The 27,933-nt window shown below is 40.5% G+C and overlaps 1 protein-coding gene across 2 annotated transcripts in view; it reads left to right on the plus strand.

Moving 5' to 3' along the window:
* The window catches only part of slit3 (slit homolog 3 (Drosophila)), a 334,139-nt gene that overhangs the window by 272,675 nt on the left and 33,531 nt on the right, over window positions 1-27,933 (plus strand). For both annotated transcript variants that reach the window (XM_042492991.2, XM_088080859.1), the window contains 9 exons: window positions 4,350-4,482; window positions 7,813-7,881; window positions 8,015-8,086; window positions 10,302-10,373; window positions 15,731-15,802; window positions 15,883-15,965; window positions 16,085-16,165; window positions 18,769-18,893; window positions 23,042-23,139. In XM_042492991.2, the coding sequence (XP_042348925.1) occupies window positions 4,350-4,482; window positions 7,813-7,881; window positions 8,015-8,086; window positions 10,302-10,373; window positions 15,731-15,802; window positions 15,883-15,965; window positions 16,085-16,165; window positions 18,769-18,893; window positions 23,042-23,139 (805 nt within the window). The remainder of the gene's footprint in view (window positions 1-4,349; window positions 4,483-7,812; window positions 7,882-8,014; window positions 8,087-10,301; window positions 10,374-15,730; window positions 15,803-15,882; window positions 15,966-16,084; window positions 16,166-18,768; window positions 18,894-23,041; window positions 23,140-27,933) is intronic.

The following is a 27,933-nucleotide window of genomic DNA, read 5'->3' on the forward strand; positions in this document are numbered from 1 at the left end:
CAAACAGTGGTCTCCTGGACAAAAGTGCAACTGCAAATAAGGTCAACTATTAATATTTCTATCATGAATTTTTGAGCAACGATGGTTTTATATTTGAAAAACTTTGCTCAAGTTGAGAAAAGTGTTTCAAAAATCTGTGACGTCATCACAACGTAAAGTACATGAGCTGAGCGGTAACTCGCAGGCGGGGCGAGCAGGAGAAACACTACCGTGCATATTTATTGGGCACAAATATAAATTTAAGGAAATGAGAAAGGTCACACTCTGAGACCTGAAACAGATGACATGTGTCACTCAGCAGCCATGTGTCCTGTACAGATAAGAGCGCGAGTCAGGTGATTGAAAGGTACATTAAATGTGTCTTTGAATCATGTTTACTCTTCCCAATTACTGAATGCATTCTGCATTTTCTCAAGAAACACATAAAGGAGGAAATTTCCAAAGGAAGGTTATTTTATGTTTGGTGATAAAGCCCAACACAACTTTTAATAAAGTTTTTTTGAAGTCTCTTTTGTGAGGTGTTAAGGTTGGTAATGGGAGGGAGGAAAATAAGCCTAATGAAGCTGTGAAATTCCTGGAAATTCCTGCTGCAGCGGAGCATCGGGTGGTGAGAAAAAGGTCATTGCAGAGTGCTATTTATAAGGCTACAACTGAATTTTTACATCTACAGTGAGCGCCCTAATTGCCCTGAGGAAAATCAGTTGTTCTCATGATAATTTAACTGATGTCATGATGAAATTTAGTCATTTCCTCAGGGACCTCAAGTCTTCTGCGTTGCGTCGGACTGAAGGGAACACATCTTCAGTCCTGATTCTCGTCTCTTTGTGTCAAACTTTAACAATCCCTCCAGACGCTCATTGCAAAACTTCCATCATCCCATGAAGCCAGCAGATACACGCACACACACAGCAGGGTTTTGTGAGGACAGAATGATCACAAACTACTGGCAAACAGCAGCCGTAGATGACATCAGCTTGTGGTTTCGACAGTGACGTTGCTGTTACCACGACGATCCCTGCCTATAGCGACTCAGGCCGTCGTCTTAGCCGCCAAGTTTGACGCCACAGACAAAGTGTGGTCTGGCTCTCCTGTCTATTACATCTTTGTTTCTTTTTCCCCTTTTTCTTTCTTTATAGCGTTAAACTTTAAACTCCTTCCGATCCCTCTTTTTTCTCTCTTTCCATCTCTCTCTCTCTCCCTCTCTCCCTCTCTCCCCCTCCTGAGTTTCTTTGAATTCATTACACTTTTCTAATTTCCTGTAGCTGTGCTGCAACCATTTACTGAAAATGAGTTTGGAAAGTAGTTAGCCGGGCTTGGCTCGAGTAAGGAAACTAAGATGGTATCAGATCTTAATATTCAGTCTTGAATCTTGCACACGCATGCAGGCACGCGCGCACACACACAAACACACACACAGGATCTACCTTTACATTCACGAAGCTGTGCAAAAATAAATTTGAATGGCTGATATCACACTCAGGCCCTTGTACCTCTGTCTTTATGAGGACCTGACAGCGGCCACATATGTTAAAACTGGAGCTTTGCTAAAGATAAAGACTTTTGATCACTATTTAACTGTCTTTTATGACATTAAAGGAACACTTCACTCACAAAATTACCACATGCATAACAATTAGTCATGCAGTGTTCCTTTGAATTTGTGAAGAAAACTTTGTTTATCTTGCACGGCTTCACAGAAAATAGCGGTTTTATTGATTTATTGATTACTTAAGGACCATGTTCACAACAGCATAATTATATCACATTATCTGTTGCCATCTAGTCATACGTGTTACTTCCCGAACACATGCATTTTCCCTTAAACCATACTATTTAATCTGGTAAATGGACTTTGATGGACTTCTATAGCACTTTTTCTAGTCCTTCGATCACTTTAAGTGCAATACTTTATATAGGTATAGTTTGACCTTGTGAACCTTTAGTTCAATATGGATTCTTTTCATATCATAGTCTAACAACTTTTGCGTGGTGATAGAAATCAAAGATATGGATTCTCACCAACATTAAAATGAATTATTCTTTGGCTCAACACCCAACTGTCCTCAAAGGTTTAAAGATATCCTGCTGGCAGTCGGACAAACAAACTACCGAACAGGGGCAACACAGCCTCTTGGCGACGATTAAACCTGCGCACTCCGAAGGTGTAAATCTCAAGCTGGTTCTCAAAAGAATAAAAGCAAAGAAACGCACACACACATAACCAAGGTCCCCATGACCGCTCTATTTATAGTTGAGTAAAATGACTGTTAAGTTGTCCAGAGGCAGCCGGGGGAAAGGTAAAGTTAATTGAATTTGTGAGAAGATATTTAGCGCACATTTGGATGTTAGTTCAATCAGCCGACTGTGGAGTGAGTCAGCCCACGGCTACACCTCCCCGTGGACTCTAGAGCTAAACACATCAGATAAGACACACACACATTCACTTGCACACACACTGATCCACACACAAGCATGTAAGTGCCCGTTTGCTCGACATTTAGACACTAGCACAATTAGAGAACTACAAAGTGAACGAGGAAATGGCCATAGGACAGGAGGGAGATCGCTATTTAACAAACTAAATCTGCACCTTACTCATGCACTTACACTTACGCTCATGCATGTACATCATCGCAGTCAACGGAGGCATATTGGCACAAAGGCACAAATTTACAACCACATATGAGCAGAAAAGAGTATAAACTTTCTCATTCCTAATCTTTCATTCTCTCTTCACACACACACACACACACACACAAAAAAAACTCAAGATTGCCTTTTGTTATGATTGGCTTTGTGTCCAGTCGTCATTATCCTTCATTATGGTTTTAACTCAGCTTGTTTTACATTTGGGACCGCAGTTCAACTATTTACACACTGCAGCGCTAGATTAAAGCTTTTTGTAAAAGTGTGCGTGTGTGTGTGTGTGTGTCAGTCAGTCAAGGAAATGGAGGGCGTTTCAAGCCAAGAACAACTCTGTGTTCTGTGATCCTTCTTATCTCTGAGTGTTAAACGATTACAATCACTCAGATGTTTTTTGTCCCCGCCATATGTTTGTGTGCACGTGTGCGTGTGTGTGGAACGTAGCAGCACAGCCTGAACAGTCTCTCTAACAGTACAGCTGTTCACTTTAACTTTTTTTGTTTTTTTAAAAAACAGTTTTTCCACAGCAAGACTAAAGGCAGCAGTTTAGAGACGAAAAGCAAGTGGCTCGTTCCTGGATCTTAAAGGGCCCTGACAAACCCAGCCGTTTGCAGGCCGTCAGTGAGTTTTTCACCCTTGTTTTTGTGGTGTGTCCCTGCACAGTTGGGGCTTTTCTGCCCTCGTCGGCTGTTTTTGGTGTCGGAGATAGCAGAGCACAGTGGTGAGTGAAATCCCTCTGATCGTTGCGGCAGCAGCCATGGGTTTGATTCCAACCTGCAGTCCTATGCTGTGTGTCCCGCTAAAGTTGTCCTATCAAATAAAGGCAAAAAGCCTCTTGAATCCACCTTGTTGGGCCTCCGGTTTCCCATCTTGAATGACGAACAGAGACTACTGCTGCCTGCTGGTATGGAAAGTTATTTCCCCTCACACAGGTGCAAAATGTATGAGCCTGTTTGCTGTTGGCTGTAGTCTCTGCGGTGTGTTCAAGTGCAACGTTTTGGCCGAGAAACACACAAAGTGAGGCGCCTCAACAGTCAGACTTCATTGCCACCAGTTCTTTGATGTCTGTTTGGTGTATCTGGGCCTTAAGAAAAAGACTTTGCCGGAAGAATATGATATAATGCAGTGTTAAAAAGGACATTTACATCTTGACATGACAAAAACAATGCAGGCAGTACAGCTGCAGAAGACTGCAGATGTTTCAGCTGAGTTTGTTGCTGTATTTTCATGACTTTGCAAAGTTATTCCAGGCCGTCCGATCAACATCTGCTCAGTGTTTGTCCAGAATCATCTGAGGGTTTTTAATATCACTCTGACCTGCCTGCAGGTTCTGAGCCAGATGCAGAACTGCACACAGCAGTGAAGCAGCCCCTCATTTGATATGGATTGTAAAGCACTCTTTAAAAGTGCTGAGTGCAGACTTGATTGGAATTGACCAAGTACTTCACTTACAGTTCAGTCGTTATCTTTATGCATCCCTCTATTATTCTTTCGTTGCTCTCACTTTTCTCTTTCGCCCTAACCTGCGTCAGCCTCCGTCCCCTCTATCCGTCTCACATCCTCCTCCATTTTTCCTCCCGCTGTTGCTCTTTTTCTGTCCCTCACCTCTGTCCCTTTCTTTAATTTATCTGTCCTTCTCTGTGTCCCTCTTTCTCTCGGTCTAATGTCCCTCTCTCTGTCTCTTTTCCCTCCCTCTCTCTCTCCAGGTGCTGAGGATAATGGTTGTCTTCCTGCGTTGGGTTGTCCTGACGTCTGCACGTGCACAGACGGCGTGGTGCGATGCAGCAACAGAGGGCTGCACTCTCTGCCCAAGGGCATTCCCAAGGACACCACAGAGCTGTGAGTCACACGTGCGCGCGCACACACACACAGACTGAAACAGAAGGATGAACACATTCATTTTTTGTTCAAATACACAGACATCAAAAAGCCAGTGAACATACCGTGGGCATTTTTATCAATGCTTACTCTCCAGTAACGTGCAGAGTCACAACCACACACACACAGTCACACATTGCTGCAGTGCAATATTGATGCAGCAGTTTGCCCTCTGCTGCTTCAGTAAGTAACAAACCATTTAGAGAATACACACACACACACACACACACACACTTTCTCTTTCTTCCTGTGTGACTTGATGGGTTTATAGGCAAGTGGGTGCTGCAGGTACTTGTGTGTGTCTGTGTGTTTGTGTGAATGTTGATAAATCTGTGAATAACCGCAGGTATTTTAATCTATTTAACGCACAGTCGCACACTGTGTTAAACTTTATATTGGCAAACAGAAAGAGACAGAAAGACGGCCAGAGTAGTTACAGACAGCTGAGAGGAGATACCAGAGAGTGTCCTTGGGTTATTTTGTTAAAAATATTTCATGAATTGCTTTTAAGGAAGATTCACTTTTCAGTGTTATAATGCCAAAGATACCTTTAAAGAAGCCAAGGTCCCCTTATTATATTTAAAACTTTTCCAGAGCTGTGGAGGGTTTTTGTTTTTTGTACAATAATGTGATGCCCTTTTTCAAATAGATTGTAGCATACTACATTAAACCAACAAAACAGACACAAATGCTTGTATTTTGTAATTATCTGAAACAGTTTTTACACTTGTGATTATTATTTGGCTTGTTTAAAGGTGCACTATGCAGGATTTTCATAAAAAACAATGACTCATACAGAAGTAATCCCTCTCAACCATCACTTATGACCCACCAGCGGTGTGTGCGCCTGAGTATTTTTCTGCAGTGACTCTCCCTGTATTTACTTACTTTCTTTGTATATTTTGTGTTCGGGACGTTTATGGTCGTAACCCCACGGCGTTCTGAAGAGGTCAGAGCTTTAGAAAAAGGTAGCAACCGGGTGCCAGACCATAAGCAGCAGGCATCCAAGAAACACAGCGCCAACAAACGCAAATCGTGAGGCCAGAGTGGACCAATAGTAGCTGACAATCCTGCATATCATACCTTTAATTTGAAGCGAGCACGAATCTGTTTAACAAAGAAAGAGCTCGATTTTTGGAAATGTCTATAATGATAGTAACTGTTAGAATCGATGTAGAATAAAACAAGGATATTAAAATGTTAATTGAGATTAGAAAATTTAGAGAAAAAAAGCAGGATCACAATCTTATGTCAGAGAGGTGAATAATTGTGCACACACGCACACAGAAACCCCTCTAGCTGTGAAATAGGCCTGCTCTGCAGGGTCAATAGCAGTGATTAGGTATTGATCAGGCTGAAGAAGACACTCCATCATACTGTCCACATGACCTACTTATGACCTGAGAGAGAGAGGAACAGAGACCAAGGGATCATAAAATGTGTGTGTGCATGATTGTGTATGTGTTTGTTTCTCACAGAAGGATCAGCAGGTGAATGTTGTGTGTTTGCAGTGGTTGGAATATGTGTGTTTAAAGCTACATGATGGAGTCGTTACACTCCTCTCTGCGTCAGTCGGACAGGTTCACAACCCAACACTTGTTATTTTGTCATCGTGTCCAGTTTTGATTTGCTGTCTGATGAATTCAGAGAAAAAAAATCTTCCACAAACATTTAGTTATGCAGAAAGTGTAACTATGTTGCAAGAATCACATCAGTGAAAAACTAAACATTTACTTTACAAGGAGGTCTTTGTATTTGTGTTTTTACACAACCTTTATTTGCTATACATTTTTCTATCAATATATTTCTTTTCTTTCTCTTTGAGAGGAGCTACTTTTATTCTCTCCTATCAGATAAAAACAAACTTGAGTTAAAATGAAAAGTCAATTTAAAGATGAGACATTGCTCTTGTCAAACAAATAGTCAGCCTTGCTCTTTATTTAAAGTTTATCATATTTTTTTGTATTAAGCTTTCTTTTTCTTATTGTATTGGAGTTTTTGTTCTTTTATCTTGCTTTTAGTTTTTTTATTGATGCATCTTGTTTTACACTATCCCCTTTGCTGCTGTAACGGCACATTCATCTGGTGGACTAATAAAGGAATAGCTTGTATCTTAAAGGGATACTCTTTCATTTGGGGAAATACACATTTTCACTTTTTTGCACAGTTAAATGAGAATATACCACTCTGATCTGTTTGTAAGCATGGAGTTACAGTTGGGAGGCAGTTAGCTTAACTGAGCATAAAGACTGGAAGCAGGTGGCAACATCTGGCCTGGCACTGTTAGAGGATCTGCATGCTAAAACGTGTGACAAGATACGATAAAATACGACAAGATACAATATGATACGATGCGATAAGATTTGATATGATACGGTACGAAAATTGCTGTGCAGCAGTTGCAATACAAAGTTTATGTGCAGATATAAAGCAATGCAATTAGTCCTAAAGCAACATACCAGAAAAAAAGCATATACAGAATATCAAATACAATGGCTATACAGTAAATATAAACTAAATATAAAACTAGATAACAGCAAGGTGCAAGTAGGTGCAAACCAATGTACAAAACATACAATGAAACAGTCTTTTTTGTTTGTTTAGTCTGCTCTCAAACCAAAATGCAAAAAGAGAGCTTGAAGTTTCACAGTGGGTTTTGTGCTGAAGTTATTTTTTTGACCAACAACAGCCAGAGGTGTCTTGTGGTCACTGTGAGGTTGCCGGGCAACCATCGCAGCTCCTGCACAGAGGTGGTGGGCGAGTGGATGGATAAACTTTTGTTTTGAACTTTGAAGAGAGCCACACTATAGATCTGCTTCCAGCCTGTATGCTATGCTAAGCTAAGCTAAAATGCCACTGGGCTCCAGCTCAGCTGTAGATGAGTGGTATCGATCTTTTTCTCATCTAAGTCTTGGAAAAAGGAAATAGAAGTATTTTCCAAATCAGAACTATTCATTTTATTTTTAGTCTGTTTAGTTTAGCTGATCACATTCATACAGCGTACAGCTGAATAAACAAAGACACTATGCTCCTGTGCTAAATGTGATTTTATAATGGTAGTTTTGAGATACTATGCCTCATTCCTCTTCACACCAACAGCCTGAACTCATCCCCGACTCCTCTTATCTGCCGTTCACATCCTCCCTCTCCTGCAGTAATATGTCAGAAGTTGCAAAACTCAAACTTTTATGTGCTATATTACAATTTCTCACGCCCTCAGGTGTATTTTTGTGTATAAATATGTATACTCATGTAATACATCCTACATTAATGATGCACCTTCCCTTGCAGGTACTTGGAGGGTAATATGCTGACATCTGTGCCCAAGGAGCTGGCAGGCCTGAAGCAGCTGTCACTGGTGTATGTACCGCATACATGACCTTGAACAGAACACACAGATCCTGATGCAGACCGCTTAGATACATAACATGCATCTGTTCATGTGTGTGTTTGTTTGTCTGTGTGCATTAACTGTACGCTTGTATCGACACAGGGACCTAAGCAACAACAGCATCAGCACACTGGCCCCCTTCACCTTCAGCAACATGACTCAACTAGCCACACTGTGAGTTACCATGGCAACGCACACACCTAGTCATGATTACACCCCCCCGCCCATATCTTGATGGGTTGAGGGTGTGTGAGGTTAAAAGCTGCAAGATAAATCAGTGTTTTCTTCTCTTAACTTTGATTAATCGCCCTCTTCTCTCCTCCTTTCTTCATATTTTTCTTTTTTCTTCTTTTTTCTATATTTTCATCTTACTCTCCCCTCTGTCATTTCATTTTTCTTACTCCATTCTTTCCAGTTTTTCCACCTCTGTCCTCCTTTCACCCCAAATACTGCTTCGCTCCCCTTCTCTCCTCTCCCATATCTCATTTCAAGCTTTTCTTGTATCATCTTCCTCTTTACACATACGTTTTGCTTTCCTATCTTCATATTCCTTTCTAAAAGTTCTCATTTCAGTCCTTCACTTCACTCACTCAACAAATTGGTTGGATTATAATCTGCCCATTAAATTCCCGTCTCTTCAACTCTTTACTGCCACTCTATCTTACATACAAATTCCTTGTATTGTCTCTTTTTTGCCTTTAGCTAATCTCTCTTATCTATCACTCAGATTTTACATCAACAAGTGGATTTTGTGAGTCCAGGGAAAGTACATTTTCTCCTTTCCAGCACCACCCCGTTTTATATTTCATAGAGTTGCACTCATTCACACCTGGGAGCTGCCCAGCTCGACCACAGGCTTCTACTGTTAGCCCGCAGATAGCATCAGTGGAACACTTGCTGAGTTAAATGCTCGCTCAAGCACACCTCGCCAAGAGTTAAAGAGGTATAGGTGGAGGAGAGTGTTTCTTTTTCCACATTGGATTTTCTTAATCTGTTGATTTATTGGCTGTTAGGATCCTTGCTGTAACTCCTACGCCAGTTAGTAACCAGACGTTGGAGATGAGAAAGAATTTTTGGTTTTTCCTATTTCTTCCACACCTTTAGATCTCATGATAGTCCAGAACCATGATTAAACATAACTTAACCCTTAGTTTGGCAAATGTCCCATTCACTTACATGGAGAGGGCAGCTTTATGATAAACCGCAGCCAGTCACCAGGGGGCGATCAAGATGTTTTGGCTTCACTTTTGGGGAAGTGTCACGACATCCATTTTTATAAAGAGTTTATGATTTGACTGCTGGCGAGGTGTGTAAAGCCAAAAGTCTTTTGTAGCTCCGTATTGCACGTCAGATCACTTTTTAGCCGTCCAATCAAACAGGAAGAATTTGATTTAAATCCCTCTTGTCACTTTATGCCCTTCAAATATTAATAATAATAACTTTATTTATGTAGTGCCTTTCAAAACAGAGCCTACAAAGTACTTTGGCAAACAGAGCAAATCATAAATGGGATTCACAGATGGCAAAACAACAACAGAAAGCCAAACAGTCCTATTGAAAACGAGTGCAGAAGAAACTAGAGTAGAGTTAGAATAAAATTAAAACCAGAGGACAAATAATGCAAGATGCCCCACGCAAACATAAAGTAATACAAAGAAATAGACCCAAAACAACATAAACAGAAGCAATAAAGCAATTAAACCACAAGTAAAAGGAAATAAGTTAAAAGAAATAAGTAAAAGGTAAAATAAGTAAAAATAAATAAAGGAAAGAAAGAAAGAAAAAGATAATATTGTGTTTCACTGGGGATTACGTCACAACACAGACGCTATAGATGCTGTGAACCAGTGTTTTTGGCTACTGTTGTCTTGGAGATGATCAGACAGCGATTATCCGACTTAATTATGTTTAAACAGTGATGGCGCACTAAAAAGCCCAACTTTATCTCATTTTACCCTGATCAGAATTCTGTCTTTAAATGTGTCATTCACCTTCATTCATTACTAAACTAAATTTTAGTTTTTCTTAGTTTTAAAAGAGGGAAAAATACCCCTGGTGTGAGAGGCTCAGCTTTGCCTCTGGCAAGTTTTTGGCTACTTTTTTTACTTTATTTGAAATGTGGCCTTCTTGTTTATTTCCCTTTGCTTAACCCATGGTGGCTCCGGCTTCGTTGCTAAGTTATTATATCAGCCAAATGTGCTGCGTCATCTCTCGTGTCTTCTCTTCTTTATGCCTTTATATGACTCCCTCTACATTAATTTTTATGTATTCAGGGATATAGTCAGAGAGACAAGAGAACACTAGGAAAATAATACTGTATAAAAACAACAACTGCATCCAGAACCATAAACCAAGTCTTGTGACCTTGCACATGTCCTCTGTCTTCCAGCATCCTGAGTTACAACCAGATCCGCTGCATCCCGGTCCATGCCTTCGACGGACTCAAGTCACTTCGCCTGCTGTGAGTAGCAAGCTTCATCTTTAAGTGCCGCAGTGGATTCAATATTCAACACGCCCCTTCGCTAGTTGTAGTACAGATCTAAATCAAAGTTTAATCACTCCCCTGGTGCCAGGGCCGAGTGCCACGTTAAGACCCAGTCACAAAATGAGTCACAGCCACCCGATCATTTGTTGTTTCAGGGTACTAAAAAAGATAAAAGTGACAATCTCTCATCTCCTCTTTAATACTCCCTCGCTATCTGCATGCTCTGGCCTCTCTGTCCCCTTGTGTGTCCCTTCACTCTGTCTCTTGCTGTCTCTCCTCCATCCATCCTCTCTCTGTCTCTCCCTCTCTCTCTCTCTCTCTCTCTCTCCGCCCAGTGTTGTGTTTGATGAATCGACCTCCAGCCTCTGTTTCTCTCAGTCATCCATCTGGTTGTCCACCCTCTGTCTCACAATCTGACGCGCGCACATGCACAATGTACACGTGAACATCGTTGTCTGACCCTCCTCTCACACACATACGAGCAGAGACGCACACCTCCAGTGACGGCAGATTCACTCTGGGTCTTCTACGTGCCATATGTAGCATTTTAAAATGTTAGTTACCACCCAGCAGTGACTTCACGGGGTCCTGCAGTACGCCTGTGCATCACTGCAGCAAGGTGAGGAAGTAAATAAGTGAAGGTCAGCAAAAACAAGATTTTCAGAGGGTGTTAAGAAGAGTTCTTCTGATACAAAACCAGAATTGGAAATGCTTTTGATACTGCCTAAAATGCTGGATTGGGTATTGTTGGGTAGGCGAGTCTATGCACAAGTATGATTACATTTAATTTTTTAAATAAACATTATAGTAGTTTGACACATGCTTAAAATGGCAGTTTTCCTGGGAGTTAATTCTTCTTTTGCTGCTGTAAAGTCCACACAAAGAGTTACACTGTGCAGCCACTGGTAACTGCCATTTTTGAGTGGCCAAGATGAATTGATTTTTGGTAAATAGTGTAATGTTAGCCGTTTAACAATGTCAGCAATTTGGCAATTTTATTTATTTATGTATTTATTTATTTATACGCAGTGGTATCACATTGGCACTCAGTACCGGCCAATACAGAAGTTCAAGCCTTGGAATCGGTATCAGTTTGGAAAAACTGGTATCAGAACATGTCTGGTGTTATTTTACTAAACTCATACTTTCAACTTATATCTGCTTCTGCAATTTGCACCTTAGCCCCAGTCTGATGGAGGTGAATGGAATTTCTCTATTGATGATGAACAGAAAATTAGACTTTTAAAAATTCAATAGCAGCATGTTTTTCTGACAGTGTCTTTTACCCTGGATAATTCACACCAGGATTATTTGTTATACAAGTCACAAAAGAAATACCAGAGGTAAATGAAAGAAATATATTTTATTTATTTTGCCCATTTTTTATTTAATCATCCTTGTCGTTGCAAAAGCTATTGGCTCGCAAAAGTAAAAAGACTATATTGTCCGTAATCCCTGATGCTTTTTATTGAGGAGAAAATGTTAGTTTTTCCTTTAATAAATAGTGTAAGTATGCTGAAAGGGATTTTTATAACAACTTCTTCTCTTCACATTGAAGTGGAAAAGTCTTAAAGCTCTTGATGTGGTTACAATGGTACAGTGTTGTTTTTTTGTGTGCAAATTAAGTCATAAATATATGCAAATATATGTTTTTAAATTTTCTGACGACGTCGCTATCCTCAGCCTGCTGCACAAAGATAGAAGTCCCTCAGCTTATCTATCTGAAAATGAAAACTTGTGCAAATCCCATTTTAAATGTGTTTTTTAATGTCATGGTGTGACAATCGTGGACAATAAAGTATATCGTATCGTATCGTATCGGATCGGATCGTATCGAATGGTTATCATAGTCTTAAGGCTAATAATAATAATGATATAATGATAATGATAAATAATGATAATCCTAACCTATGTAGGCGATACTTTTGGCTCAAAATTCAGAAGATAATGATCTATTGGTAGAATTTTACATTCATGACAAACTGGCTACCACGCCCAGTCGGCAGAAGAAAATGTTGGCATTTTTTGCTTCTGCAAATCACAGTTACTTTACATTTGCACATTTCATACATATTATAACATCTCGAAAGTGTGTATATGAGCTGAATTAACATCTGAAGGTGGGGGGGGTGCCACTGAGGCGATACGCCTGTCAAGCTGTAGACCTCTGCAGACCACTGTCTGAGACCAGCAAACAGCTAAACCTGTATGATTTGCAAGTCATTGCTGTGATTCCAGCTGCTTTGTTTGCATGAAAAGCTGTAGTTTTTTGCTGAGACATTGCACCTTTCCTTGCCAGGATTGTGGCATGAAAAGCGGTTGTTTTTTTAAAGAAATACTGCAGCATTTCCTGCCAGGATATTGGCTCTTAAAGTGGTTCATTATTTTATAGGGACATCGTTGCTTTCCTTGCTGCAATAGTGGCACAAAAATCTGTTGTTTCTTCCTGAGACATTGCAGCATTTCCTGCCAGGATTGTGCACCACAAACTAGGTATTTTTAGCCAAAACAGGTTATTTTCCTAACAATAATGAAGTGTTAGCCAAATGTTGACCAAATTTAAAGTTTCAACTTATCTGCTACATACTTGCACATACTTGCAAATATAATTTGTCCATGGTTTGCAGAAACGTACAATACCGTTATTTTTTCTGGCAATTGGAAGTATAGTTCAAAGTAAGTCTTATCAACATGAAATAATGATTGGAGTTCTGATATTTTTACCTTGTCTTATTCTCTGGAGACATTTCTTCCTGGACTTTGGCCACCACAGTTTGTTAAAAAGAGAAAAGTCAGTGTTTCTCCCTCTGAGAAGTCAGCTTTGTCTCTGGCCTGTTCTCTATGTATCGACTGTTTCTCTTATGAGGGTTTCACCTTGCAGAAGTTTAGTTATTGCCTTTTTTTGTTTCCTCCCTCCTTTCTTCCTTTCATTTTAGTTGATGTTGCCGTGGGGACTGATCCCTCTCTGCCCCCGCATAGCAACTGGTTGCCAGGCAGCCATCACTGTCACTTCCTCATTACCCACAACCCCCTCTGGGCCAGCCTTACGCGGGGGCTGTTAGACCACCGTACATAGATGCACAAACACACATACACACACACAGTGATGCACAAAAGTTGCATGGATACACAGACGTTCAGCACACACACTTGTACACTTGCATGCACAGCTACACACTCAAGTACACACAGACCTGAACATGCACAAACTGAATTATGCACACAAACACACACACACACACACACACACACACACACACACACACACACATACACAAACACGCACACTTTTCCAATAGTGGTGGTTTGATAGCTGTCCCCTGCTACAGCCCTTCGCTCTAATGGAATGTGAACTTATATCCAGCAGGCAACACACTCAAATGGCGAGACACAAAGGACACACACACACTCTACAGTCTCTGAGCCCTTGGAGATAAAAGTTTCTGACACACACATACACATCTACGTGCACAAACACATGCACAAAAACCCAAAGGCACAAAACAGAAATGCACATGCTCACACCGATACACATCACAGCCTGCAGTTTGTCCCTTTGACACAGAGATTTTTTTTCTCATGCACACACACACACACACACACACACACACACACACACACACACACCAGAGCCTGCCTGATGACCATATGAGACAGTTTATATTCCACTCAGAGACCAGGACAAGCTTTATTGCCTGACGATGAAAATAAGCTTTCTGTTTATTTTATGTTTTTCTTTCATAAATATTTTATTTATTTTCCATTATAGAAGGGGATGATGGTGTGTCTGCAGCTGAGGAACCAGAAATAATTTAAATAATTTAGCATGCAGCTAGTCAGGGGTGGTGTATTAGTTTGCTGAAAATTTGGCACTAGGCAGCTTGGCTGTCAGTTCCATTTACTTCTGATATGATGGCTGTGAGGCAGCAGGTTTATTTAGATATTCATTGTAAAATTAGTCATAAGTGTGTCATCGATGGGTAAGCCTTAAACACAGCTTCACCATTTTGTTCTAAATGTAAAAAATGTGAAGATGTCTTGCTGTTTGGGACGGGGGCGCCCTCTTGTGAGGTACGCGTTTATGTCTATTACAAAAGTATATGCACTCAGTCCAAAATAGATAAAGTTTACATTGTGAAGGTAGTTCATTGGGATCTGTTAACCCATGCCAGGTCATTTGGATCTGTGTTGACTGACAACCAGAGTGGACAACACAGCGCGGTCTTACCTAAATGACGCCTCAGTAGTTGTTCAGTACAGCTGTAGTAGAAGTCATAGTTGCAGCATTAAGCAGGTTTCACACTTGACGCAGAAGCGCTGGGAAGCATGACAGTTTATGATGCAGTGCAGCCGGCATCCTTTCATACTGGACACGCAGCGACTCCAACCTTCGTCGCTAGCTTGCAATCTGCAGCAATAGTCTTTTCGCGTGGTCTATTTTTTCCACAAACCATAAGTGAATCTGGCTGGAAAACACACTGATAGTATATAATGAACGACATAAAGTCTGTTTTACATATGACATAAATGATCTGATCATGATAAATGACGAAATATGCATGAATGGCCAGATAACTGCTGACAGGCGGCTGCAGGGTCTTTGACATATCGGGCACTTCTGCCTCTAGTGTGAACATGGCGTTAGTCATAGTACAAGCATGAAGACTGGCATGACTGACGGTTCTCAAATGGCCATTTGACTCCAAAAACAAGTCCATCCCCTTAAACCCCCATGATAAAATGCCCAATTTTACATCAAAAGTAATCTTAATTTACAACCTGATTCAAAAGAAATTAATTCATTACAGCTGTATGGGGCTGAATTTTTATTTAACTCACCTATTAAAATTGTATTAAGGCTTAAAGTTAATTAAAGGAAGGGCCGCTTGAGTGACAGACTGTCTGCGAGGCGTCACCACAGTCTATGAGTCTGAGCCACCGCTCGCTCTTCCACAGTTTCCCCCTTTTGTCCAAATACACTTACTTCTGGCTTCAAAAATCCGAGATGGTGACAACCAAAATGCCAGTCTTGACGCTTCAGAGCTGGAGTTCACAAACAAATGGTTGGTGACAACATCCATTATTTTTATGCAGTCTATGTGCACAGTATGAGTGTAAGCAGCAGTAAGAAAAAGCAGCACTGTGGGTTAAAGTCAAAGGTCAAAATGCAGTTTCACATTATTCTCCTCACTGCAAAAATATGATTATAAAGAATACTTAATCAAATTAATTAAACTACAAATTAAAATTAACAAGGGGTCAAAAAGTGACTCTTGAATATGTAACAAGGTTAGTTTTGTGTTTAATATTCATATTCTCTCTCTCTCCTTCAGCACTCTACATGGTAACGACCTTTCAACTATACCAGAAGGAGCTTTCAACCACCTCACCTCTCTGTCACACCTGTAAGTGCAGCCTCATTCATCTGTTGGTGTTTACAAGTGTCTTTGTCGTGGATTATTCTTTGAATTGTGTGTGTGTTTAGGGCTCTTGGTGCCAACCCTCTGTACTGTAACTGTGACCTGCGCTGGCTCTCTCAGTGGGTTAAAGCCGGCTTCAAAGAGCCTGGTAAGATCACCATCAACGTGTTTTTTTAAATACCTGTAACCAAAATATTGCATTTTCTTTTATGTACATGTCACACTGTGTAGAAGAGAGTTGCAGAGTACGCTGTTGTTTTTGTGTAGGCATCGCTCGCTGTACTGGACCTCCTGACATGGCTGACAGGCTCCTGCTCACCACACCACTCAACAGATTTCAGTGTAAAGGTAAACAGTCTCCTCTTAATTCTGCACATGGGCGTGTTATGCGAGCGATAATTGAAAGGCAAGCCCCTTATACATGCAAAAGGCCACATATCAGGGATTTCAGGGAGGTGATAGTCCACGAGGAATTGTGGATTTAAAACTTTGAGACGAACCGCTCAACTTTTGAAGAGTTATGCGATGCAGTAACAGCTCTTGTAGCACCTGCTGCATCATGTCCGAGGGATCTAGCTCCTGCCGACAAAGCCATAGCATCATGTGACCTGTCAAAGCCAAAAAAGTGTTTCCATTTCAGTTTTGTGAAATATGGCTTTCTACAATCACCTGACATTCCACCTCATGTGAGCGGAGAAACTTTTTTGCGATAAATGGGAGTTTCTGTCAAAACTGACATGTTTCCATTAGGCATATTTTATCATTTCAATTTGCGCAATTTGAGGATTAATGGAAACCTGCCTACTGTTGACCTGTTTTAGCTCTGGATTAATCCCTAGATTCAGTCAGATAAATACACAGAGAGGTGATTTAAACCGGGGTTAGTGGCAGTAGAAATCACGTCAGTGTCCGCTGCTGTATACAGAGTGAATCAGTTCTGTGTTATGACTCTTTCTAAAGTAACTAAGCAGTTGTCTGATCCATTTCGGTCATATTATCTCAGCCAAGAAGTTTGATCCTTTTACTTGTTTAGATTGTAATTTATTCTTGACCTTGTAGCGTTCCAGCAGAGAAGCCAGACCAGAGGAAGGGAGGTAAATCACACAGATTTACTTCCCTTCCTTTGCTCTGGGTTTTGTCTTTAGGCAGTCTGCTGGCCAATAGTTGTACTTTTATCCAGTCTCAGGGTAACTCGAAAGAAGAGGGCTGCCAATGGTTTTATATTTACATGATTTTGGACATTTTAGACCAGTAGCTAGCTAACGCCAAGAAGTCTTTGGGGCAGTCCATTATGAAAATCACAAACTTTAAGTTTCCCTTTGGTCTCAGAGTGAGTGTGAGTGTGTTTCCGTCTCTTTTTGTCTTTGTTACCCATAGAAATAGAATGAGCAGAGCGGATACTGTAGTGATTGCTGTGGTCATTTTAGTAGCATAAGAGAAAGTGGTGATGGTTGTTATTTGGTATGATGACAACAAATTTTTCCCATAGGCTTACGTGACAAATGAGATGTCTGTAGATACATTTTTTGAGTGTGACAACCCCCCTAAAATGAGATGTTTCCCTTCAGGGTTTAATCAGTTTTGTTCAGTAACATTTGGAAGGTCTAGAAGACCCACAAGTCTAACTCAGTTATTGGAGCGCTAAACCAGAAGTAGCTGTCTCAACCGGCTGATGCAGAGGCAGCGCAGATTTTCCGGGTAATATCATATTAAGGAAAAAGAGCTTTTTTTCACTTTTTGCGCCACTGAGCACCTTTCATAGATGGAATGGGTCCCGCCTCCATCGCAGTTTCCAGGTCTCTTTATACATCCACACCTGCTATGTTTATTTGAATGTGAATGCCTGTTCCACTCATTTATTTCTATAAGTGCACCCTGCTTCTCACCCAGTGCATGCTGGGAGTGGCTCCAGCAGTATGGAAGAAATTAAACGTCTGTTATTTACGCCAGGGTCTACTGTGTAGCCTCTCCACCACTTCAGAGGACTAAATGAGATTGTCTCTTTTAAAAGAAGTTAAGTTTATTGAGATATTGAACACACTTCAGATACTTTTTCAGGCTCGGAGGCAACAACCAGCTGAGAATAAGAGAGGAAGGCTTTAACGCGAATCATATTATTCTGAGTGAGCCACTCTGAGTTACCTCAAGGTGTTTGTGTAAATACAGCAGTTGTTGAAGAGTTGTTACCTTTCTGAAAACTAACTTGCACCAGACAATCAAGCCTTTATGTATCAAGGACTGTTGCTCTGTGTGTGAGGTTGTTTGTGTTGTTGGTTCAGCTCGGCCAGTGATACAGCGTGTTGTTTTCTACAGGAGGATTGCCTCTGTTCATCGATAAAGAATGCGCAACAACAAACACCTCAGTCCCCTCAGATGTATTCTAGTCATACAGAACCGACTACAGCAGAAACTGGCCTCTAACATTACCTGCCGCAGGGCTCCCCCGGTATCAGACCAGAGGGGAAAGACTTTTAAAGTAGACTTTTTACACACAGGAAAAAGTCCATCTTGAAAACTATGATTCTGCATTTACAAAGAAACTTTAACACAGTGGCAAAGTTGCTGTGCATGTATGTAAGAAGAAGTGTTGGAGCAGAAAAGTAAAAAGTGGACTGTGACTCAGGTGCTGAGATCACACTCTTGTTACATCATCACACTGAATCAAAAACGCTCTTCCTCTTCCTCTTGCTTCTACGTGCCCCGGCCTCTGAGACAAATCACATTTATTGCCCTGCTAAGCTCTTACTTTTCTTATCCCGTAAAGCCTTTTCTCAGCACACCATCCATTAAATGAAGTCTGTGGGAGCGCCTTTTAGCACATCGTGACTAAATATGTACGTCTCTGCCTTTGACACTTTACTTTGCTCCATTTCTACCTCCTTATCTTCATCCCTGCTCTCCCCTCCTCCTCTTTACTCCTTTCATCTGCTTCTGTTTGTTATCCCTCTCAGGTCCAGTAGATATCAGCCTGATGTCAAAGTGCGCCCCCTGCCTGGCAGCACCCTGCCAGAACAATGGCACCTGTGTCTCCGATGCTACTGGATCCTACCACTGCACATGTCCCTATGGATTCAAGGTGAGACACTCTAGATACAGGCAGGTGGTGGGGTATCGTTAACCCTTTAACACCTGGATCAACAACGGTTTCCTTGTGCTGCATTCAGACACCCTTCACCTGAATTTAAATCTTTCTTTCCAAAACATGGGGAAAAACATAATGAGTAACTTTGCAAGAAATGTCTCATAAACTGCAAAAAATATAGTTAAAGGAGACAAGGAAATGACAGGACAATTAGCTGGCTGCAGTTATTATCCAAAATATTTAGGGAAAAATGTCCAGAAGACTACATTTATAATTCTTATAATTGTATATTTAAAACTATAGTACAGAAAAAAAAGTTTCAGCACTTCTTCAAGGTCATTTTTTGCCTACTCACATGTAATTTACTTGTAACTTTTGACAAATGTCTTTAAACCTTTTGCGCCATTTCTTGTTAAGTTGCTTGTTGCCTTCTTTTAATGTTTTTGGAAGAAATCAATGTGTTGATGTTTTAAAGGGTTAAAGGGGTATTTCACTTATACAAATAGAGTCCTCACATAAAAATAGGCTCTCTGCAGCAGAAAAACAGAAATACTTTAGAAATTGTTGCTGCATGGAAAGAGAAAATGGAGAAAACAGGCTGTGATGTTGGCTTATGCTCAAAAGGTAGATAGCCTACAACTACCAGAATGCACTGTGCCGTACCAGACTAATGAAGTTCCTCACCTCTTCCATCACCTCTTTCATCCTCTATGAAATGTCAGGGGCATCCAAAAAGTGGCTCATCAAAAAATACTTTATCGGGTGTGGAAGCAGTACAAATCAATCCTGAACCTTGACAATATAAATGCTATGCTCTATCTCCTGATCGCTACCAGCTACAGTCCAAAAGATCATTATTTAGTCGATCCTCTGTATTCTAAAGCTCGTGAATTATAAAATCTGGGTGTCGCACGGCACTCAAAAAAATGTTACTTTTGCTGCCCGATTCATGGAATTGGCTGTATGAGTGAACAGTATCCTAGATGGATAGCCTTGCTGCATAATCTGCTGGTATTAGCAGTATTATCAGGCTTAGCCGCGGCCTTGCATGCATAATGTATCCACCTGTTCGTCAATAGAGAAATGATGACTGCAGCTGGCTGCACTTGGAGTATTGACTGATCAGAAGACGAAGGGTGTAATAATTGTCAAGACCCCTGCGTTAGCGAAGACATGCAAATCTACTAGTGAAGGGGCAATTTGTAGTGTGTGTGTGTGTGTGTGCGTGCGTGCGTGCGTGCGTGCGTGCGTGCGTGCGTGCGTGTGTGTCTGTGTGTGTGGACTCATGTTTGTATGCGTCCATGATGGATTACCAGTCACTGTGTTTGCATGTGTGTGTGTGTGTGTAGGGATCAGTGGGTTCAAGCCTCTGTGGGTGCTTCTGCTTGTGTGTGTGTGTATGTGAGCAGTTTAAAGATACACTCATGGCCTCATGTGTACACACACACCTCATAACCTTTGGGCTTTTACAGGAGGACAAAGCCTTAGTCTTGCTTTTAATTAAAACATCACTTGCCAAGGTCACAGACTGGGAAACAGGGTGTGTGTATGTGTGTATGTGTGTGTGTGTGTGTGTGTGTGTGTGTGTGTGTGTGTGTGTGTGTGTGTGTGTGTGTGTGTGCACGTGTGTGTGTGTGTGTGTGTGTATGTTTTCCTTTCTGTGTCCACTGGGACAACATTAATTAAAATGTGTTGGAGGAATCAAAGAAGGAGCAGCAGAGAACAAAGGAGGGCGAAGAGAAAGCGAGAGGAAGAAGGGAGGGAAACTTAGAGTGACACAGTTAGATATATAAGAAAAGAGATATTGTAAAGGTGCAAATGTTGTGAGAGAAATGGAAATGAAAACATCTGAAAGAAAGGAATAGGGAGAGAGAGAGAGAGGTAAAAAGAAAGAGAGAGTGAACAAAGATCTTCAGTAAGAAAGAAAGAAAAGAGAGGAGGAATAATGAAGATGGATGGAGAAGGAAAACAAGAATAAACGTCCGCTTCTCCACTTTGATCAGAGGAAGTGGGTGTGTTGGCGGCCAAAGGTTTGGCGGTTTGAAATTAAAACTACAGCCTCAGGGCTCGATGTGGAGAAAAAGTGTGTGTGTGTGTGTGTGTGTGTGTGTGTGTGTGTGTAGCACTCTGATACATGATATAGTTCAGAGTAAAAGCTGTTTATTTAGAAAACAGGTGTGTGGTGAGAAGAGCAATGAATCGAGGCGCTAGGCTGTGCCGTACACACTGTTTCTGTGGACATTTTTGCATATTGCACTGTACACACAAATGAAGGAGGGAGAAATAAAAATAAAAATAATGAAAGCGTAGGAAAAACTGCAGTTGGTTAAGAAATTGCTGTATTTTTAGATCAACCAACCAGAATAGCCTCTATCTTTCTGCAGGCTGTTTTCTTTCACCACAACTAAAATATTGAAAAAGATCCCAAAGCCGAAAAGGAAATTACAAAAAACTGTCTGCTCTACCTTTGTTTTTCGTCGAAAAACACCTGCAGACAACATCCTAGGTCAAAAAATGTTAATTGCACGTCAATTGTGGTCAGTGTTTCCCACAAATTAAACCTGACAGATACATTATGATTTGATGCTGCAAGATAGTAAAAAGAATGAAATTCAAGGGTTTGCAAACGTTGTTAAATATATTTTTTATCTATTTGTGCCCGTAACTGAAATTCTGAATGTGGTGGAGGTGTTATCTTGGCATTGCTTAGCAAATATCTGTGAAAATGATCAAAATCGGTGAAATTGTTTGGCTGAAACATACGTTTTTCTTATCATATTCTTATCACGTAGTCTTAAAGCACATGGAACTAAAGTTAAATATATATATTTCGTAATACTTTATGAAAAAACTGTTTTCTCATGTGCCTAAAGACTAAATGAAGTATGAAAAGAAAAAGTTAAAAATCAAATATAAGCACACATATGCTGTGTAAAAAATAAATACAGAAGACATTAAATAAACAAAATGTAGCATTTTTCCTCATTTTTGAAAAATCTTGACAATTGATAAAAGTGTGATTTCTCATGTGGTCCAATAATATTAAAGTTGTACTTTTAGATACTTGCCCAAAGTATGTCCATAATAGGGGCGGGGAAAAATTGATTCAGCAAAGTATTGCAATATTTTGTGTGGCTATATATCGATAAACAGACACAAAGCATTGCTCTCTTTGATCATATACATTCTTCAGGTATACAAATTAAACTCTTGGTAACCTGCTGGAGTTATTCAATTACTTGTTTTTTAGATACATTTTACTGCAATAAAAATGACTGAAGTAAGATGAACAGACTGAAAACTTATTAGATAAAACATGAGTTGACAACATTTTCCTTATTTGCAGTTAAAAAGGGTCATAAATTGCCACATATTTCATTCGATACTCAGCATATCACCAAACATTTAAAATCACAGTAATATTGAATTGTGACTAAAGTATTTTGACAGTATCATGTTGTGGTTCTCTGGTGATTCCTACTGTTAGTCCGTACCAGATTTCAAGACTTTAGACCAATCAGAACACATGTGGCATTTTCCTATCATACTCATTATAATCTGTGGACACCAATGGGTTAATAGTAACAAGCTCTTTCTTTACCAGACTGCCTAACTCAATATGAAGCCATACAGTAATGCACAGCAAGGTTCACAAGATCCACCGCCCCTCTCTCCACTGGGAACACACAACCAACCAGCAGGAGTTTTCTCATTGTTACGACAAAAACATGATCCCTCAACAGCTTCCCACCCCCGAAACACTGCCAACTGCGCTCAGTCGTTAGGCCGGTGCCAGAGAGTCCTCTCATCTCTGCACGGCGGGGGCACCCAACAGTTAGGCTTTTTGTTTCCCACCATTAGCATATAGCTTATTAGCTCCACTGTTTGTTGTGTGTCGGTTTAAATGAAGATCAGCGGCAGAGAGGAGAACGTAAAGGTGAGCCACAGGGAGGAAATATCTCATGCACCAAAAGCTGTTGATTCAGAGTGATGGTGTAAATAGGAGTTGGTAGTGAAGTGATTTGAATGCAGTCATGGACTTAAACTGACTTTGTTTGAATAGTGAAATTATCTCTAGAATTTAGATACCCATTGTTCAATTATTAACTTTTTTTTTTTTTTTGCCTTGTCCTCTCTTCCAGGGTCAAAACTGTGAAATCCCAATCAATGCCTGTATTAGTTTCCCCTGCTCGAACGGAGGAACGTGCCACATTCAGCCCGGCCATGAAGACCACTTCAGGTACAAATATCTGAGTATCTGGTGTTTCCTAGAATGTCTTATATAAGGGTATTTCTTTAATTTTTGGACATTGGGGGCCCAGCCCAGACTTCAGTATGGGGGTTCAGGAGGATCTTGCAGTTTGTTTGGTTTTTTTTTTGTTTTTTTAATGGATATGCACTCTGGCACCTTATTCACCCTTAAAACTGATTAGCAGTTGTTATTAATTAGGAGTACAGAATACTTTACAAATACTATTACTGAAAATATAGTGACCAGAGATGGAAAAATAAATGTATAATTTGGTGGGGGAAAGTAACTAAATACATTTGTTTAAGTGCAAGTAAGAACTGAATGCCATATTCTTAGAGCCAGGGTTTTTTTATTAGCAGGGCCTATTCTCATATTTGATAAATATATATAGAATATGTATTTACATCCTGGGCTATTTAGAAAACATTTAGAGCTGAAGCTCGCACTCCCAGGACTAAAGACATCACTGCTCTTATGTAATTATTATCATTATATGATTTACGTTATGATTTAAAACATGTTGTAGTTTTCAATACTTTAGAAAAAGGATTGCGTTTGCATTTGATGGTGTTTATGAAACCAACCATCTGCCCAGTTTTCAATACAGCTCGTTTGGTATTTCAAACCACAAACCCATTTCAGTTTTTGAACAGCATGGAGAAGAGTGAGAAGAATAAAACAAGAAAATGGCGTTTTGAAGAAGTCCTTTGGGAATTCATTTACACTGTGGGTCAAATCTTATTGCCCTTTCTCCCCCGCCGCTCCACATTATTAGCGCAGACATTTTAAAACCCTCACCCTGTATTCTCATCTAAAGAGAAAATTAACTTTACTCGGCCCCCAGAAATATAGACAGCGTGATTAGAGTGGACAGTCTTCACTGGACGACGCATTACCCGAGATAACAACTCACTTTGACCTTATGATGTGTTTTCCTGCCAGTGTGTATGTGTTGGGGGGGGTAGACAGGAAGAGAGGGGACCTCTCAGGCGAGGAACTCCCATTTGGGCAGCTCATTAAATCCTTGTGCCCTCTCTGACCTCTACACTCGTTTAAAAGGATGTTTTAAACTTCTGTCAGTGTGTCTAAACTGATTCTGCAGTAATTCGTCGACACACTGTGTTCAGCAGACTATTTTCCCATAATGTACATGTGTGTTATCTATATTGTGATTAAACACACATGATTAGATTAGAAAGTCTTTATTGTTCCCGAGGGACAGTTTGGTTTGCATCAGTAGTCGACACAACTAAAGTCATACACAACCAGCATCATAATATAATACAATCAACAGACATAAGTACATACAGCAGATGTCACTGTGATATGAATTGCAGTAAGACAACTTGTTTAAAAATCTAGCTGCTGATGGGACAAAAGACCTCAGACATTAGCATGCAGTACAGTATAACCTGCATTTGATGGATATTTTTTAAATTTCATCATTAATTAGAGCATGATTAATAATTAAAAGAAAGGAGAATCTGTGGATGGGAGCATTTAATTTTCGCATAATCGTCAGCACACAAGTGTAAATGTAAATCTGTGTGTTTTGTGTTTCAGTTCAGGCCCATGAAAGTTAATGTATAGAGAGCATTGTTCCTTTTTATGTTAAGCCTTCACACAAGTTAATAGTGCAGAATTTTTAATTCCTCTGTAGTGAAAATTCATGCAGCAACCCAGCAGTATCAGACTGTCCCATTCTGATCGATTAACCGTCCAGTGAAAGGTTTTAGCATATGTTGCAATCCATGTGCTCAAATCAAATGTTGAACAAATAATTATTTCCAAAATATATGTACTGTGGAAAAATTCTTTCAGAAGTTCCATAATTAACCATTTTAAAACCACATCCATAAGAAACTTTGCTATTTAGGATTTTAAGCTGATGTACAGCATAAATAACCCACAGTGTATTATGTGCTTGACCCCTTTTTTTTCCATCTATTTTTATCCGGGGAAAGCTTACTGCACTTGCTCGCTCCTTTCCAGCGACTGCTGTTTCACATTCATACAGCTTCACACATTCACACCTGGGAGCTGCCCAACACAATCACAGTTTGACTCCTGGCTGCAGAGCAGCTCCTGGAGGCGCCGGGGGTCGAGAGCCTCTCAGTGGCAGCTGGTGAGGGAGTGCAGAAAGGAGCCCATACAGGATCGCAAACTTGCCTTTCACACCTCCAGGCTTGATTTGGACATAATGCCAGGGGACAAAATGTAACTGAAACAGCAGACCACAAATTAAAATGCCATCAAAGATATTGAAATGTGATTAATTAAAAACAGATTGTATGATGTAGTATGAGTTTTTAATTTGGTGTATTTTAACAAAAAAAGGCAGCAGAATTACCGCCATGGAAGTTGAACAATGTACTGCTGTGGAGGACGTATTTTAGCCACCTAAAAAAAAATCGATGTCACTCTAATTCTAAGTGCTCTATCGTAGGCATCTGGACTTGCTGGAGTTTCATCTGAGCGGCTTCTTCAGGTCAAAGCTTTGAACTGCACTGAAGAAATAGCACTCAGAATTACCATGAGCTTGACGGCTGAGAATCCTCATTGAGAATATCATTTTAAGTTTATGCTATATTTAAGATGCCTTCACTGCTTTACCTTGCTGTCAGACAGCGATTTCAGATGGGGCACAGAACTGAAAGTGAAAGTCGTTTTTTCTCTTCTTTGATAAAAACAGTGATTTTACCTCGCTGCACATGGCGGCTGACGGTCCTCCATGGCAACAATTGGTTAGTTTGTTTGTGTTATTGTTCAACTTTGACAAATGCCATCTAACCCTTTAAAGCAACAAAGTCAGTCAATAACACAAACGGTGTGAACTATTCACACACAAATATAAGTGTGTGTGTACCCTTGCCCCATACAGGTCACCACTGTCTGTCTTTGTCCCACACTTGTGTCAAACAGACATTTTGATTGAAACAATTGTCATAAATATCTTACCAGATTTGTCTCTTCCTCTAGCCCCTTAACAAGGCCTTTGCCCTTTGTAAAACTTTGATGTGGGTCTGGCCTTTAACGTCCCGCGTGGTAATGCTATTAGGGGTCTCTTTACCCTTTACAGATCTTCTCTTAATGTTAATACCAACACAGGTAGATCAGGTGCCCTCTGAGACACACAGAGAGAACAAGAGAGAGGAAGACAGAATAAGTGGGAGGCCAGACCCCTTTGACATTTTAACATGTGATATAATCAGTTGGGGATATGCAATAAAACCAATTAGCCTCGGTTCTTAGCAGGGACCCATTTGTCAAACTATATCCTTTAAATGTCACGACCGGGATGTGATTGGAGGAACAGTGCTCTCTGACCCTGTCAGGGCCGGCAGTCTTCTTCTCATTTGTATTTCTTTGTCCTGTGTTTCTTGTGTGTAAACTTAATATCTTTTCTTCTTCTGTTCTTGCTTCTTTCTTTTATAATTAGTCTGATTCCCTCTCTCTTTTTCTGTCTTCACTCCCTTTCTGTTGAAGCCATTTATGCACACAAAAGGCAGCTTATTAATGTAACAATTTTACAAAATTAAACCAATTAAAAATGTAGCCACATAGAGCGCCCATGTTCATCAGCTGTGTTCTCGCCGCAGCAGCAGCGGGTTCAACTCAAACCTGCAGCTGTTTGCTGCATGACCCCTTTCCTTCTCCCCCCATCAGGCTCAAGCTGTCCTGTAAATTGAAGGCAAAAGCTATAAAAAAATCTTAAAAAATAAATGTAGCCACACCCAAAACTGATATTTTATTTGTGCAATAAAAAAAGGGTAAATGTATGTCTCAACTAGAGCGAATCATGCGCGCCTCTTCTTGGCAGGTTTGTAATTGAGACAGATGAGACAGGTGTACTTTTGTATCTGAGTTAATGCAAATAGACAACCAATTACATGTTGCATGGAAAGTTTTTCCATTTCCATTTTCCATTGCTGCAGCTCTGTAGCACTTAGTTATGGAGACCAAACCACAGCTGAAGTGTTTGTGGATTTTAGTTTGGCAAAAAGATGATTCCATGTCGTTCCAGGTTTGCTGAATGTGTAGAAGTAAACAACAAGATGCTAATATGTTATCCATTGCGGCTTAATAAACTTATAGTATCTCAGAGGCTTAGTTTGATTCTATATCTTTCTGACCTCCACAGGTCAAAAATTGTTCAACCCAGTTTTAAATGCAGCTTTCTGAAACCAGCAGGCGGACAGGGAGGGGGTAACCAGTGACTTTACCCTATATGGTGTGGGAAAAGAGAGTGAGTGAGATAAGTGTTAGCGTGAGAAAAAGACTGTGAGGCAGCAACATGAGATTACAAGAGTCAGTGAGAGTGAAATGAAAGGAATACAAAAAATAGAATAAGATTTACAGGTGCAAGAGGAGTGGGAAGGACGGAGGGTACAGTGTCCTAAAAATACGTGTGTGCGTGCATGCGCGCGTGCGTGTGATAACTGTTGCACACTTGTCCTGAAAAGTCTCTCCTCTGGCTAAATGTGTCGGAAAGTCTGTATAAAATAATGGACCTAGCCACCGTAACGTCACTTACTAGTTTGTTGACCCCTATTGTGAAAACTCGACTTTTGCATTTTGCTAATCCTAAAGCCAGCTGCGGACTTCTCGTGAAAAACTGGCTGAAAACCACTTGAACAAAATGTGCTTACCACAAGAGCTGAACTCAGACTCCTGAGGGGCGGCTGTGGCTCCGAGGTAGAGTGGGTCGTATATTTATTAGAAGATTGGCGGGTCCATCTCTGGCTCTTCCGATCCACTTGTCCAAGTATCCTTGGGCAACTT

This window comes from Plectropomus leopardus, chromosome 8, assembly GCF_026936395.1.
Source record: "Plectropomus leopardus strain MGB_pleo_1.0 chromosome 8, ASM2693639v1, whole genome shotgun sequence".
NCBI lineage: Eukaryota > Metazoa > Chordata > Actinopteri > Perciformes > Serranidae > Plectropomus > Plectropomus leopardus.